Genomic DNA, 22,670 nt, shown 5'->3' with positions numbered 1-22,670 from the left:
ATGTGAACTGCAAAATATGGCAAACACCCAGGTACAGTCTGAATAAACTGGCACGATGCAAAACTGTTAGTTTGTTTTCATGTTTCAAACACACTTCTCTGCAGGTATTTTCAGGTTTGTATTATATAATAATAATAATAAGAACAAAAAAATACTTTTATACAATCTGAATCATTCGTCTCACTGGTTTATATTTGGGTTTGAGGTCTTTAGGTGTTCATCACACCTCAGAAATAATTACAAATGCTGTGATGTTGCTATCAAAGTGAAGATAGATAAACCCTAAAATATACCTTGAACATTTTTAGATTTTAGAAAGACACCAACGTGCATCGACATCACATCAGGTGCCCTTAGAGATGTCTCATACTGTTAGTCTGTTGGCTCAGTGTGTCACACTGAATGATGATTAAAGACAAACACTGATGCCAGTTTAGTTTGAGTTCAACATTTTACTTCGGTGCTTTCATCAAGAGACCGAATCAGCTACAAGCCAGATTCTGATCCTATTTGGAGTTTGATGTTTCATTGTCACTTTACTCTGATAGGTTAAAGTCACACAGTGGTTCATGGATCACTGGCATGCTCTTGGAACAACAAAGACTTTTGCTGATTCGTTTCCGGCCGAGCTGACTGCTGCAAAAACACAGAAGCAGCAACAAAACCGGCCTCAGGCTGCGCTGGAGGAACAGGCAACACAGGCAGCTTGTATCCACATGACAAAAATAGCGATCTAGAATTACCGATGTACAAATGTCCCGAAGACAAAGTGATAAGTAAATCAAAATTGTACTTTTGTACTCAGATTTGTTTCTGAAGGGTTAGTTTAATGTTGTTGTTATTCTTTAAAGGGGCCCTGTGGGGTTTCTTGTACAAAAGGTATGTTTACATTACATTAGGTGTTACTCATTAAAATGCACTGTATGTATTCTTGAGGTCTAAAAGCACATGTTGAACACATTTCCTTTGTAAAAAAAACAAGAGGTATCTAAAAGTATTTTTAGTCCTGCACTATTTACATCCTCCTTTACTACACCGCAGTCTTCTTCTTCTCTGCGTTTGTTGGCACACTGCAGCATATCTTAGTGCATTACTGCCACGTGTTGATCAGCAGAATAGTTGGACATTGTTTGCAGAATCAGTGCCAGCAGAGAGGATACACTGCTAAGATAACTTAGTTGTACAGCCAACCTTATTCACCCATCGTTACTGAAAAATCAAAGTGTAAAGCAGATGTTTAGATTTAAATTTTCTAAGGTCTTAGTGTCACAGTGTGGCTCTCTGCAGGTGTAAAAGATCTCAATGGGATGAGTTAGGCCAAGTTAAAGGTAACTTACTGTCTGGCCTGCCAGAGATAGCAGTGTGTTCTCTCTGCCAGCGTGTGCTCAGGCCTGAGACATGAAGTATCCAGAGGATTCCAGTCCTTGTTGGCTGCAACAGGAAGCAGCATTTTAGACTTAATGTTTTTTCTTCACAGTAAATATACTACAAGGAGTTCTCTATATGACTTAAAGATCAAAACAAGACTATCAGTGAGAAGATTGGCTATTCTTATATTTATTTTTAATTATTATAGTTGTTCTTAAGGCCCGTTACATTGTCAGATTCTGATACCCCTGCAGCAGCTGATTTGAATAATCAGCTGCCCTGGTTGACAATGAGTTAATTAATGAAAACAGTTGATGAAAGAAGACTGTTGACCATCTACTGTTTCTTGTCTGAAACTGAAGTACAAGATAAAATTAAGATTTACGATTCTGGCAGGTGAAACAGCAGTTTAAATACTCACCAGTATGCTTAGCTCTCCTCTCTGTTTCCCCCTCTCTCTCCTTCCTCTCACTCTCTCTTTAAGTAAAACAAAAGCAGGGGGAACTTCACAGGTTTTTCTGGTACGAAGCCTCGTGACTTCATCATTTGACATTTACATAGTCCTGAAAATACATGAATACATTCAGTCGGCTTACATCATTGGCTTCATCATTTTCTTTTTAATTTCATGTGAGACGGACTTCCTCAATCAAAGCAGCGTCGAGTCATTTGGGAAAAGTCTTCATAAACGCAAGTCAAGCTGCAAATCATTCACATCCCTAAACGCTGAGACCAATTCCTTCCAATTTACAGACCCAATAATTAAATATTTAAAGGCTGCGCAAGGCCATTGATTGCTGCTCTACTCATTGTTCATTGTTATGGGATTTAAAAACATCTAAACTTGAGAATTGTTTTTGCTTTCATGTCTTCGTATAGTCCAGTCTCAGGTAAATGGTGGTAGTGTGTCCAGTATATGTAACCCTTGACTTAATGCCACAACACTGTGTGTTCAGCAGTGGTAACCTGCTCTGTAAACACACACCCTGTTTGATGCAAACAGTGCGTCATGACAGGAATAGGATGTCATTGTCAGTGTTAAAATTTCAGAACCAAAGAATAAGAAACACAGACGCAGAAGAAAAGACACACACACACTCAGACAAAAACACACTGCTTTAGGAACACACCGCCTGTTCTGAGTAAACCACTTTAAGCCGCTCACTCTCTGCTGCCTACAAGAGTCAACACACAGCACGCTGTAGCTATCTGTCTACATCCCAGTAGACTTTAAACCAGCAGCATCTCAGAGATTTATCTTTGTACCTGATGTTGAGATGCACTTGTTCACTGGTGATTTCATTGATCAAAACTACCAGTGATTCCTTTGTATTCTTCGAAAGCAGAAAAAAGCACCTTTCTTTTTAGCCTTTTCAGATGTACAGTCATGCTATCGGCTCCAAGTGTGTGTTGACTTTTGTTTAAGACATCAACGCACTGCCTCTGCAAAAATCTTTGTATAGTTAATAAATAATGAACATGATCTTCAGCTCAGGTTAACCCGAGACAATAAAGTCAATTGATTTGAATTGCAAACTGCTCTTTACAAACTGCTTGAAGCTGTTTTGAATGTAAGAAACTCAGTGACAACCTTTCCCAGAAAATAAAGGCGCGGTAAAAAATAAATCACAGCCTGTTCTGTTTTCAGTGCTACGTTTATGAATGAACTGCAGCTCTGACTTGGCACATTACTCATTCAGATACATAGGAGAGAGTCAGGAAAGAAAAATACACACCTTAATGTTGGCAACTTAGAAGAAAGAGGTGAACTTCTTGCCAAAACCGGAGATAGCTGGAGGAGTGAACAAGAAAAAGTTAAACAGGTGTGAAATGAGGGGTGAGAACTGAGAACTCAGAAGTAAAACACCTCATTGAGATAAAAATGTATTGTTTGCATCGTAATGATGAGTTTTTTTTTAATTTTCTTTTAATTTTAACCTTCTCAATATGTCTGATGTAATAAAAAAAAACTTGTTTAAAGTTTGCTGTATGAGACGATTTGTTTGTGGTACCTTCTCCCAGTTTGCCGGCCTGCTCAGCGGCTCCTCCTGGCAGGATCTTGGACAGCATGCCTTCATCCATGCCAGGCTGTCCTGCTGCTGCACTGCCAATACCTCCTGGCCTAGGTGCTGCCTTGGAGCCTGGACAGAAAAACAGAGAGAAGACGAAAGGATGACGGTAGAGAGGAGAGCAAAAGAGGAGATGGAAGAAAAAGACAGAAGATTTAGACAAGAGCACATATTTTTTCTTTATGATGACATCTTTGGTGTCAAGTGCTGTTGCTGTGTCTTTTCATTGCACAATCCAGAGATTACTTGTAAATTAAACAGCGTGGACAGTAGAAAACAATATGTCAACCTTCAAATTGACTTGTAGCCCCTGTTAAATTTGTCCTGCCTTTTTCTGGGCTTTTGTACAGACTGATTACCTTTACCAAATTAACTAATTTACTAACTCACTAACTATGTAGTGACTTGGCACACTCAGGCTGATCGGCTGCCTTGAAGGGAAACCCCTCCCACTGTGGGATTATCTGCAGATTAATCTCAGCCTAGATGAGACAGCACACACCAGGTTACATAATACAGACACAGTGGGCAGCAGCTGGCCAGATGTGGGCGTAGTGCTCGTGTGATGATTATACTGTACCTATGCCTGTGAGCGGGGGCTGTCCGGCCTTTGTGGCCATGACAGGTGCTGCCTTTGCTCCAATGGCTGTTGCCGGAGGTGTGTCGATCTTGGCCTGCTGAAAGAGAGAGAGGGAGAGAATGAAACAGCTGGAGTGAGTGTGGAGGAGAGGCACACAAATCATCATTTAGTAACACAAATATCTTTTCACAATAAAACTGTGAAAGCTGTGAATGAGATGAATATGGGATTTTTCTCTATTTACTCAAAACAATAAAAATTGAAATGAGGGAGTGAGACAGAGACAGATAAGGAGAGACGGCAAGGAAAGGGAGAGAAAAGAAAGAGATGGAGCGATTGACCGAGGCCGAGAAAAGAGAAAGTGGCTCCACTATTGTGTTGTATTTTGACAGCTCGCTAAAAGACATGAACGATGACAGACTGAATGATGAGTTTCAACACTGTTGACACAGTCAGCTGTCAGTCTGTGGATCCCTGTTGAAAAAAGATCAGTTATCTACATCTTCCTGGAGGTCCATTCAGAATTTATGACTCAGGAAAAATCAGGTTTGCTTTGATCCAGCAAATCATATTTTATAATGAAACATTTTATAGCTTTAGGGGAAAAATCTCTTTTCAGGGGCCAAATATTTAATCACTGCATTTATAGTGTCTTGACAGCTCTCAGACAGATAGTTAAAATCGGCCATTAGACGATTGCTCGACTCACTCGAAGTGAAAAACAATCACTAATCACATGGACACATTTGACACATTCCCAGTGAAGTGATTTGGCAAATAAATACCATGATTTATGTACAGATGAATCAAAGAAGATCTGAGTCAAGCTAAACAGCCAACTTTTCAGTCTGGCATTTGATCTGGTTTTCTGTTATTGATTATTCTGGCTTAATTTTGATGCATTGTATTACTGTCTGTAACTTACTTCTCCTTTATCTTCATACTGGGAATTTCAATGTATCATTTATTATTTCTTTTGAAGAACTTCAAATTAAAGTTTGCATTTGCCTCTATTGTTGCAATGTTACACCTCCATGGCAACTGAGGAAACACTATCCTCAGATGAAGACCATGACATTCAGAGACAGATAAAAGCTAGTAGGTGGAATATTTTAACTAATATTTCAAAGGTAAAGAGTGAATATTCATGCACAAATGCTTGTGGTATTCATCATTTATTGAGTTCTGTTGTTGTTGTCAGTCCCATTTGCATTAAAGCAATTTTAATTACACTAACCTGAAAGAACTGTGGTGTATGAGTAAAGCGTTATTGATTGGCATTTTGCCTTAAAGGACAAGTAGTCGTTATCTACTGACCCTGATGTTGATGAAAAGTCTAGTGAAGTTTTGTAGTCGACAAAACATTTCTGGAGCTTCACAACAAAACATTGTTGAAGCATTCTTCTAAACAGTAGAGATAGATGGAGACTTAAATAACTGCCTGTAAATAAAACACACTTTTAAAAAAAACAAACATTTTAAAACAAGTCCCCATCTACTTCAGTTGTTTGCTGCAACACTGTTTTGCTGTGAAGCACCAGAAACATTTTGTGAACGATGAAATTTCACCCGACATAAAGGTGAATATATAATGACCGATGAATGAATTCTCATTTTTGGATAAACTTATCCTATAACTTCCACTTTGTCTTAGTGGTCTGGTTTGGAAATTTTGGTATCTGCTGAGTCACTGAGCAGTTTGAAAGTGTTTGTGTTGCTGTGTTTCTTTCCAGCTCTGACCTCAACATTTAAAGACTAAACTACAGCGGCTGCTGCTGCTGCACTAACAGAGAATAGCTTCAGGAAAGATGCAGACCAGACCTTTTCTGATATCCAGCACTGGTAATATCTGAGCACAGCAAGTAATCCAGTCTTTGCACTGATGTGATCTCTCTTTATGTTCTTACTTTGTGTGCTCTGTTTCCTGTAAAGCTCTTTGTGTCACTTACATTTAAAAAGAACTCCATAAATAAACAGACATTTGACAGACACGGGACTGATGCCAAATAATCACGTAATATTCTTTATTTGTTTCCCAGTTTGACTCCAGTTTAGCTGCAGCAAAGCAGAGGTAATCCATTACGATGCACCGTGCAGCACACAGCATTTCATCATTTACAGCCACTAAATCAATGCTTTTAATTACACAATGGACCTAACATAAGAGTGCAGCTGAATGAGTTTGCAGACTGAATAATAATCATATAACAAATTATTTTGACTGTTTATGGCCTCCTGTCAGAGATTTTCCACAGCAGAGCTTTCAGAATAATTTCCGAGACAAATTCCTGCATAATTTGATATCAGACCATATGAATTATTTCACTTTGCTTTCTTGCTGATAGTACAACAATGCAGCAATATGAAAATCACCAACGCCTTCCAGGAGCGAAAGCACATCATGAATAATTTAGGGGATATTCATAATGGACATGGTGACAGTAGCTTTGTGAACTTCACTGTCGGTTCATTCTTATATTTACTAGAGATGGATTTAATTCAGGAAGAGATCCATTAAACTATCTGAATTTCCTTGTTAAACATCATAATCAGATTTTTAGACTCCAATAGCAAATAGATTTACATGGATTTATGATTATGGAATAAAAGCTGGGTGAAATAGATTTTGCAGGGAGACATTTTTAGTGCCAATTTCTTGAGTGTCTCGCAGACAGTGAATCAGCTACATTCAGATATCAGCTGCCTCTGTGTTAATCACAGTGTTAGATAAGGCCTGCCAACAGAGGCACGGCAGAATATAAATAAACCATCTGAACCGGGAGAAGATGGACCAGCTCTTATCTCTGGGAGCATGGAGGGAGACGGGAGGATGAAGGGAAAGGAAGGGCTGAGAGTGAAGACTAGGGAAAGGTGAAAGGGGGAGGAAAGGTAGCGCTGGTGCAAAAAATTAAAGGAGACCTATAATGCTTTTTTGTTGTTTTCCTTTCCTTCAATGTTTTATATATGTTCTTGTGCATGTAAAAGATCTTGAAAGTTAGAAAGCCCAGAGTCAGTACCAACAGACCTCCTCTCTCCCAAAGAAAACACTGCTCCTGAAACACCTCGTCAGTAGTCCCGCCTTTAATTCTGTTACTTTGTGACATCACACTACGTCAGAGAGTCACACATTTGCATGATTTATGCGTAGTGGCTAGTTTGTCTAGTAAGAATTGATTTAGTGCAGCTCTGTTGTTGTTAGTGTGCTGACCAACAACAACAGAGGATGGGGCCTTAAAGAGACAGGAGCTAAAACAGAGCATTTCAGACAGAGGAGGAATACAGTGCTGCAGCACTGGACAGTATGAGAAAACCAACATGTTTTTTGAGCACTACAGCATGTAAACCTATTCTAGTAGTTACCCAAACTAAATTTATGAACTTAAAAATAAGCATAATATGGGACCTTTTAATGACTAGGAGGAAGAGGAGGACGGAGAGTTAAGGATTGAAAGGTGCAGGAGGTTGAACTAGCAAGCAAATTGTTTACAATGTTAAATTATTAAGATCAGGACAGATAGGCAGAGAGAGTGAACAACCTCCTCATCGTTTCAAAATATGATAAGACAGTTTTTTCATGATAATGATAAGTTTGTTTGAGAGAGAAATTTAACTACCATCTGTGGTGCATTAGTTCTGCAACACAACACCACTGACAGAGGAGGCATAAACCATGCTTCTCTTGTTTCAAAATGTCACATCAATCAAACACCACGTAATGATGGAGAAAAAAAGGAATCACTGTAAATCTGATCTGAATGCAGATAAGCTGCTGAACTGAATTTTTATTTTTGTTCAAACAGGAATACTAACCACATCATTTCTGCTATTTTCATGCCATGCCAAGTCAACTAGAAACAACCACTTAAAATTTGGTTCTCATTTTCCTTGTGTTTTCCTCTCTGTACTCACCATGGCGGGTGGTGTGGTTCCTGTTGGGCCTGTCTGCCTGGCCTGCCCCATGGGTCCACCTGCCGGTCCCATCTGCCCTGGCTTGGCCTGGCCTTGCCCCATGCCCATGCCCATGCCCATGCCCATGCCTTGTCCCTGGGCTGGAGGCTGCTGTTGAGGGCCGGTGGTTGCGACGGCACCGGGCTGCCCTGGCCTGGCAGCTGATGTCTGGGCTTGTTGTTGGAGCTGTGTCCTTTGTCCTGGAGCCCCGTCCGTCTGGGGACCTGTACCACTCTGTCGACCTGATCCCGTAGGGCCACCAGCGGGGCCCTGACCACGGGCAGAGCTGCCGGACCTGGAGGAGCCTGGATGGAGGGACATAGGGTGGATTTCTTTTTTTGGGGGAACAGTTTTGCACTCATTGTTAAAAAATTCAGCTGTCACCTCTCACAGTAGATAATAAAAAACAAGACTGAATATCAGCAGTACTCTGAGCCCTGCAGCCCTTTACATGGTGTTGAAATGCAGAGAATGATTGACAGGCCACAGTTATCATGTCTGCCAAAATAATTCAGTTGAGACATCTGTGATCTTCGCGTTATCTGTTCCCTGTCTTATGTGAACATTTCCCATGAAGAAAGCCTCAACTTATAAGCTACACTATGTGCAGTCTTACTTATCGAATCAGATTAGTTCATGAGTCTGCATCTGATAAAGTTCTGTATTTGTACAACAAAACTCTAATCTGCTGATTAAGGAACTGCAGTATTTATTTTACTGCATGGTTTTCTTCTAATTATAGAAGCCTTTCAGTGTTCGTTACAGTTTATACAATAGCAATTTGACAGGTGAAGCCAGAATGAAAGAGAGGACGACGTGCAACAAATGTTGTGAGCAAAGATCAAACCAACGATTTAATGAGTTCACTGCTAAGAACAGAGCCACAGCGCTGCCCTGGGAGAAAACATTTCCTTCAAAAGTTACGCTTGATATAGTTAATTAAAAACTGTTGATCCCTGAGGGGACAGTTGATTGTAAAAGAGCATCAAACTCAGTCTGAACAACAGGGGATATTAAATATTTGTGCCTCAGACCCAAATAAGAAATTCACAGGGATCTTATCCAAGGATCAAAGCTTATTATTTGTCCAGTAACAATCTGAGGGTGTAGGAAATGTCTTTAATAAATTGTCACTTCATTCAGGTTTGTAGTCTATTTGTAGTGTATTTGTAGCTGCCGCTAGCTAGTGAGCTCAGTTAGCCATGTAGCTAGCAGTCCAGACTGTGACCTCTGAGGGAGTGTTGGCGTTTACACCACTAGCACAAGAGCTTTGGACTGGGCAGAGGCTAGCTGCTTAGCAGGCTAACTTCATTAGATATCTTTGCTACACAATACACAGATTCCTTCACATTAAGTTGATGATTTTATCTAATTTTTGAACGTTTCCACTTAAATTCTTAGAGTCTCAGAATAACGTTGTCTTAATCATCGGAAAAAACACTATACAGTGCGTTTCTTATAATGTAACACAACGCCATTTTTTGATGTACCTGAGGACTCTGTTCTTGGCCCTCTGCCTTTCTCTCTTGGCCAAATCATAACATGAAACATATTTATGTTGGTCTTTTCAGCTGTATGTGCCTGTAAAGGCAGATGATCATACATATATATAAAATAAATATTAAATTCTGCTCCTACGTTGTGATAAAATTGAGATGATTGTCATCGGCCCTGCTCATCCCAGAAGTAACAGCGAACGTTTGCTGTCCAAGAATCTTGGCATTACGTTTGATTGTATTCTGTCTTTTCTGCCTTTGGCTGATGCAAAGACCCTAATTAATGTCTTTGTTTCATCCAGACTTCATTATTGTTAACATTTTATTGTCAGACCTGTCGTGTGCTTGTACTGAAAGTCTGCAAATGTTCAGAATACTGCAGCTAGAATTTTCATCTAAAACCTAAGAAATGTGTCCATATCTCACCAATTTTAACTTCCCTTCACTGTCCATGTCAGATCAAGGACTCTGAGGTGCTCTGAAGACTTACAAAACTGTATATGCTTGCCCCTTATACCCTTTCTGATCTTTTTAAAACTTTTATTCCTTTCTGTGTTGTCTGCTCTCAGAATACAGAGCTCCTGTTTGTCCTGTCTACAGAGGTAAGAAGAAGCCAGTGGGCTACAGGGTCTTTTACTCTCATGCCCCCTTCCTCTGGATTAACTTTCCTGTTGACATCAGATGGTCTGACTGTTGAGGCCTTTAAATCTAAAGTTAAAACTTGTCTTCTGGCCTTAACTATCAGTGGCCTGTTCTCTGACTACTTGAGGCATTGTACCTGTTACCATTATCCTTCCAGTGTGTCAATCGCGGTCTTAATTAATATGTTGAGTGTAGTAGTTAAAGTCCATGTTTGTCCTGCTGAGGAGAATACTGTAAACTTTCTGAGAAGCACTGCAGCTCTAACTCCCTCTGTTTTTTCATTGTCCCACAAGCACATGAGCACCCAAGCTGTCCCTCTTATCTGTCTCTTTCCCTTGTGTGCATGTTGTCCTTGTCTCTCTCTCCTTTTGTGTGTTTGTTTCCATTGTCCTATTGAATGGTGTGCTTGAGCTTTGCCTCTTGTGTAGTTGTGTGTCCTTTTTCCAGGTCCCAATGGTGGGGAGAAGATCATGTGGCTCAGGTCTGTTTTGACATCCTCCCATATCCATATTCTTCATATATGTTTACAATCTATGTATAATTTTCTCATCCTGATTAGCCATGCTGCAATCTTACAATTGCTGTCTGTCCTGGGTCCATGAGTGTTCGTATCCTGTATAGATTGTAAATAATATTAACTTAACTTGATTTTAATGTGATTAAGAAATTAAAGCAACATTATGTAGAAATTTACGAACAAAACTCATTACATCATAACAATGTTATGTGTTGAAAACTTGTATGTTGAAGTAAACATGTATGTAACGCTATGATCCCACCCTCTCACTGAAGTTACATAGTGCAGAAACAAGTGATAGGGGGACGGAGTGTGTACCATCAAAATGATTTTGAAAAGATATTTAAAGATAAGAAGCTTACATAATGGCTTACAACATTTTTACTGACCTAATTTTTCACTTTTATCTGATCAACTTTTACTTGAGTAAAATATTTTAGTACTTTTTCTAGTGCTACAAATACAAATTATCAAGTCACAGACATATAATGTGTTTTAAATTAAGACAGTTTGGCAACTCTCCTCATGCTGGATTGACTCCAGACTCCGTACACATGTACAAAATCTGAATGAGGCTTAATATTGTTGCAGTCATAAAATTGAAGGAGTAAATGACCTTTTGAGTGATCTATCTTTTACTACTTCTTCAGCATATTCCAAATCCCCAAATGACCTTACAATATATAATATTATACCATTATTTATAAGCTCTGGGTTAAATAGATGCTAAGTACTGTAGGTTAAAAAATGACTTTGCATCTATTTTGTAGAGTGTTTTGAGGTATAACTGAGACGAAAGGATATAACTATAGGTCAACTCAGTGCAAATGGGATGCTGTTACAGTACAAGCAGAGGTGCCCTGTAAGTACCTGGTGGTTGGCCCTGCATGTCCCCTGGCTGGGACTTGCTGCGTGAGGAGCGGTGTGGGTCTCCCTGTCTGGAGGAGCGCTGGCCATGGTGATGCCCAGATGGATCTCGGGAGTAGTCAGAAGAGTGGTAACTGCCAGACCTTGAGTCGCCACGCCTTCCTGCAGATGAGGATCGTCCTGAAGGGTCATGGCGCATTGATGGGTCTTTGGGGTGCCCCTTAGATGATCTCGAGGACCTTGGCTCATCTGAATGACGTGATGAGGATGAATGTCGGCTAGAGCTGCCATGGTGCCGGTGGTCACGGGATGAAGAGTGTCGCCCTCCATGGCCATACTCATCCTGGGGCCACAGGTCCTCCTCAGGAGGCTCATCATAATCATGGTAGGCGTGCTTGACACCGTGCCGGCTCCTCCCAGTCGAGTGACTGCTGTAGTGTCGAGAGCTGGTGCGTGGCTTCTCAAACCAGTCAGTTTCTTCTTGGCCCAGATGGTAGGCTTTGGAAACCGAGAGCAGATCACAGTCAATCTCCATGTCGTTTGGAGACAGCGGCATGCAGGCTGAGAGAAGGAAGGAGGCAGGAAGAAGAAGACCAACAGCATGCAAAAGAAAAGAATAGAAGGGAGGAGACACAGAAAGAAAGGCAGAAATAAAAATAAAAGTTTTACATCCATGCAGAATACACTTCACATCGCCTTCACACATTACAAGACGATATAAATAGGATAAAACAAACACTGCAAAACTGTCCGCTTTGGCAGCGGTTTATTTGCTCAAATGTTTCAGCTTCTAATTAAAGCCAACGACATGGAACATAATTTATGCGGGAAAAAACTTACTGTACTTTAAACAGCTGCCTTGCAGAGAACATTCACATGTTCTTTATTTCATATTTTCAAAAAGAGACAACAATACTGGCTATTTGTTGAAAGAAAAGGGTTTCAATATGGAAATGATTGTGCGCGACTGTTTTGCAGTGTAGACAAAGAATTAATAAATCAAAACACAGTAAATAAAACATCAATGCTAAAGACATAATTGAAGACCCTGTAAAGAAAAAAACAATGCATCTGTGTCGTGCAAAGAAGACCTTTCAGTGAATCAGAGTGTAGCAAGAAGAAAACGACCACGCCGAAGAACCATGCGAGTATTGGACAGACAGACGACTGGACGAACAGGCGGAAGGACGGACAGGCAGGCAGACAGACAGACAGCAGTCCACTGATATGAGAGCTCCAAGTGGCTCTCAGGAAGAAGTTAACATTAGCATGCAACGGCTATCTCTGTCTCTCTTTTTCTTTCTCTTTTTCCTTGCTAAGCCTAGCCTTTGGGTGGGTGGGGGACGTTTAGATATACGGTGGGGGCAGTAGTAGGTAGTGAGACTGTGTGGGCATTCAGCTCCCACAATTACCTTCGCTGTCTGACACAGCACAATGATAATCGTCTATAATGTATGTATCATCCGATTTGTAGACATGAGTCCGGGGAAGGTCCCGTATGTGGTCTTGTACATCTGGCAGCGAGTGGCTGGAACCATACTGGCCATAATAGTAATGATATCTACTGCTGCGACTGTCGTACGGGTCGGGACCTAAGCTGGATGATCGCCCAGAACCCATGAACCGCCCAAGGGGACTGAGCGGACTCTCCTCTTCAGAGTACTGCCGGGTTGGATGGCGCCCCCGGCTGTAGCCAGATCGGTAAGGGCGGTCGTCCCTCTCATAGGATCGGCTGCGATACCCAGGGTAGTCCCTGGATGAGATCTTGTCCATGCCGTAGCCAGTGGAACGGGAGCGGCCGGTGGAGGTGTAATAAATCCGATCGTCCTCCTCCATCCCTGAACCATAGTATCGACTACCATGAGTGGTAGTGCCACTGCTGCTGTCGTAAGGAGTCGTCTTAAAGCCGTAATCCTCGATCAGCTGGCGCCCTCGAATGTGAGTGGAGGGGTAAGCCCCACCTGTCGCTGAGGAATAGGAGGCCAGGTCTGCCTCCACATCCCGAGCCTCCTCAATGGGGGAAAACTTGGAGATTTTTTGCTCCATACTCCCCAGTTTCCTGTGCTTGCTGCGCTTGGTGGACATGACAGCAGGAGCCAGAAGGCTTCTGGCGGACGGCGAAGGTTTCTGTACCCCGGTGCGGATGCTGCCATGTTTGTAGTCGTAGTCATAGTAATAGGAGGATCCCCCACCCATGCTAGCGCTCACGCTGCTGCTGCTGCCCCCTAGTGGTCCGTGCCTGTAGCTGCTCTTACCCCTGCCATGCTGGTCGTACAGCTCTTCCTGCATCGCTGCTTCCTCTTCAGGTGCCCTGCCGTAGGAGGAGCTGCCAGTGCCCCCCCGCGTCGTACTGCCAATGGTGCTGTGGCCGTGGATGTCGCCTGGGTAACGCCCACTGCCGCCATGATGCATCATGTCCCCTGTCGTCGTGCCCAGCCCATCTTTTGCCGTCAGCTCACTGACATCGTCAATCATCATGTAGTTCCTTGGGATGTTTTGCTCTAAGCCAGGAGCCCCATACATTGCATCTGCAGTGCTGTAGGTAGAGGGACTGTCTACAGAGTGCCCATAGGCATTGGAAACTGTAGAAGTGTACTGTCCATAAGAGCTGGCTGTGGTGGTGGTGTAGCCATAAGTATTAGCAGTGGTTGTTGTATACTGGCCATATGAACTAGCTGAGGTTGAAGTATACTGGCCATAAGTACTGGGTGGCATGGTTGAGTACCCACCGTAGCTGCTGGACACTGGCGCTGAGCCATAAGGCCCATAAGAGCTGGCCATTGTTGTTGATCCAGTGTACTGACCATAAGAGGGGGCTGCACTGGAATAGGTAGCATCCTGGGCTGTGGTGGTGACCACAACTGTGGGGTTGCTGATCGTCTCGTAGTTGGTGGGCATCTTGTGCTCCAGATCGGCAAGAGAAGTCTGCCTTGGTCTTCCTGGATGGACTGTCAGGATATCAGCTTGGGGCTGCCCAGGATATGGGGTGGTCTGGCTGGGGTAGGAAGACACAGCGCTGGGATAGGGTGAGCTGTGGGTGGGGTATGGGGGCTGACCGGGTGGCGCAGGCCCAAAACCTGTATGCCCCGGCTGCGGCTGAGGTGCAGCTGGTATCCCCATGTCTGTCTGGGGGTATGGGGGCTGAGCTTGGGGGTAGGTATGGGAGGGGTAGGAGGATTGAGACTGGTAAGAAGGTCCAGGAGGAGGGACATGGCTCTGGAGGGGCGTAGGCTGTGGCAGTGCCTGGGACTGAGACACTGTTGGATAGGGAGGCTGGTTGAATGTTGAAGACTGGTATGGCAGACTTGATTGCTGAGATGGTGCTGCGGGTTGGCTCTGGGGGTACTGACAGGAGAGGAAGGATGAGGTGGGTGGGTACTGAGCTGCTGTATTGAGATCACTGGTGAACTGGCTGAGAGGGGCAGTGCTTGGCCTCGTTGACAGTAGCCCATTGGTCTCATGTGATGCAGCGGCAGCTGCTAAACGTAAGTTATTCAACTCACTATCAGACATATAGTCCCTAGTGTCCCCCATACACCTCAGGTAGGCAATATCCCTCCTCTCCCTCTCCTTGACCAGTGTCTCTTTCCTCTGATGGATCCCCAGTTCTAAATATCTGAGTTTAGCATCAATCTCTTTCTCCTCCTCCTCCAGTTCAGCTTGCTGCTTTCTCAGCTTGGTTGACTCTTGCTCCACGGCCTTCAGCTCGTGGGTGAGATCTTTGAGGAGGCTGGCTTTGGCAGCCAGGCCAGACCTGGAGCTGGGCTTGAGGCTGGGCACGGAGGGCAGGTAGACCTGTTGGAGGGCGGGTGTCATCATGGGCAGGTGAGCCGCTGTTGTAGTCTCGTCTGGAGGAGGGCTGGGCAGGGTTCGCTTGACTTTACGGAGCAGCGAGCTCTGCTGTAGGGCTGCCAGCTGGAGAGAGAGAGAGAGAGAGGGAAGGAGGGATTGGAGAGCAGGAGAATATGGGGAGACAAAGACACATGGAAAGCAAGGGATCGAAGCGATAAAACAGAAGAACAGGGGAGTGTAGAGAACGATCAATGGGAGAAGAGGATGAGTGAGTTCAATGTAGAGGGATGGGAGATGGGACATTAGTGAAAAACAAATGTCAATGTGAGACAGACAGGGACATGGAAGAGTAAGAGACAAAAGACATGAATAAGGAAGGAGACAGGATTAAAGAGATTGAAGGATGAAGAGAGAAGAGAAAAAGTGGAAGAAAAATGGGGAAGACAGAGAGGGAACAGAGGGAAGGTAGAGTAGAGAAGAGTTAGGAGGGGTAAGGAGGGATGTAGGGAGCAGATGAGTTGATAGAGAAAATCAAAGGAGTAAAGGTAAAAGGTAAAGGGGCAGAAGAGAAAGTAGAGGTGGTAGAGGGAGATTCATGGTGAGGGATCACATGATGACAACAGATGAATGGAACAGAAGGAAGAGGAGAGAGAAAAACTCAAAAAGAGAAAAAGGTCAAGGAACAGAAGAAACAAGGGAGGACACAAAGACAGGGATATACAAGGGAGACAAAGGAGACACATATAGACACAGAGACAAGGACAACAGGAAACAAGAGTGGAGCTTGTGTTAGAGGACATACAAAAACATTCAAATTAGTGATAATAGTGGTAAAGTATTTTGATAATCAATCGATTTATATTGTCGTAAAATATGGTTTCAGAAAAAGAAAGATGCAAGGGAATGATCAAATGGTCAAACCATCACTCTGATGGTCTTAAAAGGTCTTACGGGTTTAAACTGAATCCTGGTGCAGTTACTTGTTGTAAAAATGTATTAAAAAACAACAAAAAGAATTGTGATGTGGGGCATTTATATGAAAAGAAAAGCTTAGCCAAACAAATTTTGGAAATGCCTAGCAACTGTAAAGGAATAAATCTCCCTTCAGTTACGGATTATGAGACTAGCGACATGAACTCTTAGCCATTATAATAAATAGACGTAAACCCATTAGTGATGTCACCCCGTCACACCCTGTAGAGCACAAACTGGTGTTCTACCGCTTATACAGGTATACACAATAAAGTGGCCACAGATGTTTTGTAAATTTTCCATATGTTTGTAATATCTTTGAAGGTTGTTTCTGATAGCCTCATGTTTGTTGTGAACGGAAAACAAAAGACAAGAACTCTACTGTATCTGACAAGCATTTTAGCTGTGTATCTTAACTGCACAATATGGAACTAATAAAATACTAAATATGTGTGGGCTGCCGATTCTCCTGTCAAAAACAGCAAAGCAATTGTATCTTGTTCCGATGGGTCATTGTTTTCCTGTGGCTAATCAATATCATGAATGATAGGAACATCAGAGTGAATTGGTTTATCTTTGTTTTTTTTAATATGTGTAAAAACTGTATCTTCCCTTCTCTTACCAAACATGTTCACTGCATTTTGAATTTGTAAATAGATCACAGTGTGTGTCATGTGTTCTTTGTCATGTCAATATGTGTGGGGGCAACAACATAAAAAGGATGCCTGTTGGGACTTATTAATAATATAAACCTATCACATGGGCAGTGAAAACAAACTCAAAAGATTAGGAGAGAAAATACTGCACAGTTTGAACAAGTGATACATACCAAGGGGGTTGTTCATCACATCATTCATATAATACCTACTATAACTCAATATTGATGAGGGAAGATGGACCTTTCTTAATAAAATCAATGTTTTTAGGATTTTATTTTGCTGTATGCTGCAGATGTTGACACTGTTGATGGAAGTGATTTGACTATGCAACAGCCAATGATGTGAAAGACATCTTACATCAGCACTGGGAGCTTGCATAAGCGTTTTGAAAACAAAACACAAACTACTACACTATAATGCAGAAATGGTATTCAACTTCTCTAGCACACAAATTTTCTTTGAAAAATCTGATTCATTACTGAAAGACTCTTTCACAGGTCTAAAGTTTTTTGCAGTCACGGTTGCAAGACTCTGGATTGACCTGCCTAAGGAAGTAAGGCTGGCTGAGTACCATCTTTAAAATGAATTTCTAAGAGCACACATGCTTTTATCTGAATTTAAAAAAAAAAATAGATGTAACTTGAATTGTTTGTAAATTGTTTGTTAATTTATTATGGAAGTGGTTTTTCATTCTGGTCCAGTTAATTAACCCTAACCCTACATAAAAAACATTGACTCAATCTTTTTTCATTTTATTTTATAATCTGGTACCTTGTGCAAGGCACCTTTTGACTTTGGGTTTTAAAAGTAAATAAATTAAAATCAAGATCATTATTATTATGCATTGATTTAGCTATTAATATGATTTTTAATTATAAGTCTTAAGAAACAAAGCTTTTTGCTTCAAAGTCTGTTCATTGTGACAACAGCTTGCCACCTGCCATGTACCCTGTAAGAAGGGCACAGGGAGAGTTTTCATTTTAAAGATTTATCGCTCCTTGTTTGCAAGTATGATGACAATCAACTAGTTATTAACGTACAGAATTATGACAGCCTCAATCCAAGGTAAGAATTTTAAAGATGCCCAAAGAAACATTCAATAGCTACCTAGGTTAGTAATCAAATTGAGTTATTCCTTCTATAATAAAGGCTGGCAATAACTCATGAAAGCTCAACACTTTGTATTTCACTTTCATGGCAGCTATTCCTTCATAACACTTGGCCATAACAGTCACTTGTTCTAAACTGGGGATGGGGCAGACCTAATAAAGTAGGTACGCCCTAAAGGACGCACAAAACAAAACAATAGTAACATCAGAAACATAACAACAAAGGGAATTAGTCATCATAGTTTTCACATAAAATATTCATAGCACTCACAAAATAAAAACAGGGGCAAAGCGGAATGAAAGGAATGATTTCAATCAAAATTACATGGAGGCCATTCATTATTAATGCCTTTGGCAGATTTTGATGTGACTGCACAACATAAAAGTGAGCCAAACTATTGACAAGAGCCAACATAATGATTGTGAGAATGTTTGCTGGGGCCCTTTTCCCAGGTTTTAAAACATTATATAATAATATTTTTTTATTCTGTTGATGAACTTTTATATTGATTTATCAAATGTAGATTGTTGATGTTGATTTTGTTATTTGGGTTACTCCAGGAAGGCCTAATGATAAACTACCTCTCTAGGACGGTAGTATTAGCCACGATTACGAGTATTTCACATGAACATATGGAAAGAAAGCAAAACATCCAGTCTGATTAGTAGTTGGGGAGATGCATAAATGTGTTAAATATCAGAGGTGGTTGTGTAGGGTTGTGATGATGACAGTTTTGATATGTTTTTTACCGACCTGAACACTTTCTTTTTGACATAATTTTAGTTCATAATAGTGATGGGTTAAATCATATGCAAGGTACTACTAGTTCTATCAAAATGAATCAGATATTAGCAGTAATTTACAACTAAGCATTAATGCCTTACAGCTTAAAAACCTGTCCAAGTAGTCAATAAATAGTGTAATTTGTAGTCCAAAAAATGTCGTTGCACCATAATCTACATGCCTGTGTTTAAAAGAAACAAGTAGCAAGTAAAGCATAGATAGGCTTTTCTCAATCCAGTTGATAAAATGCATCATGCTGCCTTTAAAATATTCTCCCTTTTATTTTGAGAAAACCTTATCCTCTATCCTCACTGATCTTATCTAGGCTGTGTCATGAATCAATTTTAATTGCTTCATTCTCTACAATTCTATATTTATCTTCCAATGTGTGCTAATGCTTGTGTCAGCATGGTTTGAGTGACTTTACCTGGTTCTGAAGTGCTTGTTGTTGATAGAGGGACAGCCTGGCCTTGGTGTGCTCGTCTGTGGTGGGGCTGAGGGGCTTGGGATCTGACATGGACCTTTGGGTGCTCTTGATGGGGCGGGGCACAGAGGGGTGTCGCTGAGGGGACTCGGCTGTGTAGGACTTCTGCTGAGGTGTGACATGGGCCTTGTTTAGCCTTTCACTGGACAGAGAAGTCTCCAGCAGGCGATGAGGGGACACTGGCGAGACAGGCGAGTAGAGGACTTGGGGGGATTTGGGGGCTGTCTGCTGCTGACGGATGATGCTGGAGATGGACTCGTTGTGCAGGTGGTTGTGAGGCTGGTAGTTGATGTCGAGTGGGTCGGGGCGGCGTCGCTCAAACTTGGCTGCGTTTGCTGCAATATGCTGCTGCTGGCGCTGCTGGTTTAGAAGGTCGACGGAGCCGGATTGTTGTGTTCCGGTACTGGTAGAGGAAGAATATGGACTGACCGTGGTTGGTACACTGAGCTGGGGAGCTACAACACCCTGTGACTGGGCTTCTGGGTCAGTCTGACATGCTAGAGATTGTCCTTTTTGGGTTCGCTCAGGTCCGGAGATGTAGTGCACAATCTCTACTTTATTTGGGTCTGGTACTGTCACATGGATTGCTGGGGAGACTCTTCCTAGGTGCTCCACTTCTGTCTGGCAAGACATTTCCCTGATGGTCTGGATGGCGATACTGGAGGATACCATTTTGGAAGGGTCAGTTTTGGAGTCAGTAGCTGAGGTGCTCGTGGCAGCAGTGCTGCTGCCAGCGGCACTGGACTCAGAGTGTCTGGAAAATCGGGAACGTCTTCGTCGGACCGGCTGCTCTGTCTCAGCCTTGTCCTCATCGTCATCTGTCTGGACTGAGCAGTCAACACTGCGACCACGCCTTCTGGTGCGATGACGCATCATGTACCTGGTGATGGAAGGAGGAGAAGAAGAAAACAGTAAGTAAAAATAGCTGATTTCGTTTACACGCACACACATTTTCCACTATTATTCAGACTATGATATCCAGAATATACAAAATTTGATACAGGTCATGTAAACAGTATGTTTCGTTCGGATATTCCAAATTAGGCCTAAATCCAATGTAGCATTCTCCCATGAAGACATGAGGAACATGCCAAGAGTATTCAGGTTTTTTAGAGCGATCGATGAAAATGCATACAGTGCATTCAGAATATGTGTCTCATTTAGGGTTTTTATAGCAGTTTATGAGACACGGTTTCTTGCCAGTTGACAGTCAGCTCTGTGCGTTGCCTAGCCAACAGTGTGCAAAACTGAGGTAGAGATGTTTTTCTTTCTGTCCTTATTTCTTTTAAATACATCCAATGTATAGATCACAAAAGAAAAGGTCCATATTTCTATGAAAGACTTGGATATATATGTACTTGTATGTATATATGTATGTTAACATAATCATTGATGCTATATACAGTATTACAGCATGTAAATTACAACAACAATAATTGAAACTGGTAATTGTGACTCTCTTTTTATATTACTGAGTAACACATTGGGTGTGAGGTACAGTATTATTGTTACACATTAACACAATAAGTAGTGTGGTTAAACAGGGTATGATGTTATAAAGGTATAGGGTATAGAGTGTAATGTCATAAAGAGTAAACCTTATGATAAATTATGGTATTACGCCATACAAATATATTAAAGGATATATTATGAAGTGCTAACATAGCAACATATCATCGTACATTCATCTTCTAATACTAGATATTGTGTCACCTTTGTGTGTAACACAATGCTTTCACTCTCAGAAATGTGGTATCTTTATTCTCTGTGAAAATGTTTATAAATTATTCATAAAGTCAGCATCTACATCTCAGCTTGTGTCTTGTTTTTTAATTACAGAAATGTGTGAGGTAAATAGGAACACTATCAAGGTAATCCTTGCCTGATAAACACACACAAAACTGTCATCTACATCAACAACTCCACCCAATAAATACACACATCTATGTATCTTTCCACTCACTCCACCCACCAACACACACACACATCTCTACCTCTCTTCCCCATCTTCGTCGTCTGTCTGCACACAGCTGTCCACGATCCTGCGGGGGGAGCCGTAAAACACCACGCCATCGCCATCCAAGCTGTCCCTGCTCAGCCTGGTCATGGAGCTGTGTTTCCTCATGTTGCTCCTGGTCTCCATGTGCTCCTCCTGACTCCTCAGACACATCTCTGACGAAGAGTTGGGGAGAGAACGGGAGCTCATCTGAGAGTCGATGTAGGGGTTCAGTGGCTGTCCGTTCACATCCAGCTGAGGAGAAAAATATTTTTTTTTAGGGTTGTTAGTTGTTGATAGTGTTACCCCATCACCCATCTTGTTGTTCTGATTGATCTGATCTGATTTGATTCACCTAAGACATGGCATGTTTCCTCTGTATTTGGCACTCTCTATGCCATGACATCTTTTGCTGCTGCTGACCAAAAGTTGAAACCTTCAACATCAATACTTAAGTGTGTGTCACATAACTTTCCCTCACCGGTACATTGTGAGCTGCTGTTTTCTGTCTCTTCTGCTCTTCAAGCTGCTGCTGGAGCTGGTGCTGCAAAGACTGGATCTGGTCTAGCTGGGACTTCTGCTGGGCCAGCTGCTCCCTCTGGAGAACAAGTTGTTTCTCGCGTTCATGTTGCTGCTGCTGTAGAACCTAAAAAATGTTCAAAGGGGAACAGAAAGAAGTACACGTCGGCAAAAACAGAGTGAGAGGACAGGACAGACAAGTATGGAGAAGCATGGCACGAGGGAGGGGTAAGAGTGGGAAATGATTAAATAAATTATGGAAAAAGGACAAGATGGGAAACAAAGAGAAAAACAGACAGAGGGGGAGACAGTAAAGACAGAAAAGGACAAAGTTGTTGACTTTCGGCACATGTGGTTGTATAAAAGATGATCAAATCTCAAAAATGCAAACCAAGACTCCTGAAACTGAATGCGATATGGCGATGGATTAGTTTTGAAAATGGTTCCAAATTAGTCAAACTTCTATACATTGCAAAAACCAAGAATGGAAGCGCAACATAAATGAAGTGCAGCATGTACTGGTAATTGTTGTTGCCAGTCATACAATGCTTCTAAGAAAATATTGAATGTATTTTCTTGGTTGCATAAATGGCAGGCCGGTGCAATAAGGAGTTAGGGTTTTTGCTCATACGGTAGGTTATGAGATGCATATTAAACATTCCATCTCTAGTTCATTCTCATTAAGGAAGGCTTCCACACCTGTTTAACAGAGTTAACTTGAAAGATTTTCAACTGCTTGTTCTATCAAAAAAGAAGAAAATTGTCATGTTAGCCCTTATGTTTACTGTTAAAACATCTTCACAAGGCTACAAGGAGCTGAGAAAAGCCATATTTTCAAATGTGTTGCTATTGGTTATTAAATTATTAA

General features: G+C 41.8%; 1 protein-coding gene across 1 annotated transcript in view; it reads right to left on the bottom strand.

The window, feature by feature from the left end:
- Nucleotides 1-3,119: 3,119 nt before the first annotated feature.
- Nucleotides 3,120-22,670, bottom strand: part of bsna (bassoon presynaptic cytomatrix protein a) — a 108,471-nt gene continuing 88,920 nt past the window's right edge. The window contains exons 8-16 of the mRNA XM_073470690.1: nucleotides 21,765-21,929; nucleotides 21,282-21,538; nucleotides 19,231-20,167; nucleotides 12,900-15,402; nucleotides 11,491-11,985; nucleotides 7,927-8,270; nucleotides 4,018-4,111; nucleotides 3,381-3,509; nucleotides 3,120-3,160 (exon numbers count right to left, since the gene is read on the bottom strand). Coding sequence (XP_073326791.1) covers nucleotides 3,120-3,160; nucleotides 3,381-3,509; nucleotides 4,018-4,111; nucleotides 7,927-8,270; nucleotides 11,491-11,985; nucleotides 12,900-15,402; nucleotides 19,231-20,167; nucleotides 21,282-21,538; nucleotides 21,765-21,929 — 4,965 coding nt within the window. The remainder of the gene's footprint in view (nucleotides 3,161-3,380; nucleotides 3,510-4,017; nucleotides 4,112-7,926; nucleotides 8,271-11,490; nucleotides 11,986-12,899; nucleotides 15,403-19,230; nucleotides 20,168-21,281; nucleotides 21,539-21,764; nucleotides 21,930-22,670) is intronic.

The sequence above is a fragment of the Pagrus major genome, chromosome 7 (genome assembly GCF_040436345.1).
Source record: "Pagrus major chromosome 7, Pma_NU_1.0".
NCBI classification, from domain to species: Eukaryota; Metazoa; Chordata; class Actinopteri; order Spariformes; family Sparidae; genus Pagrus; species Pagrus major.
The sequence above is the reverse complement of the archived record's forward strand: the minus strand, read 5'-3'. Positions and strand labels throughout refer to the sequence as shown.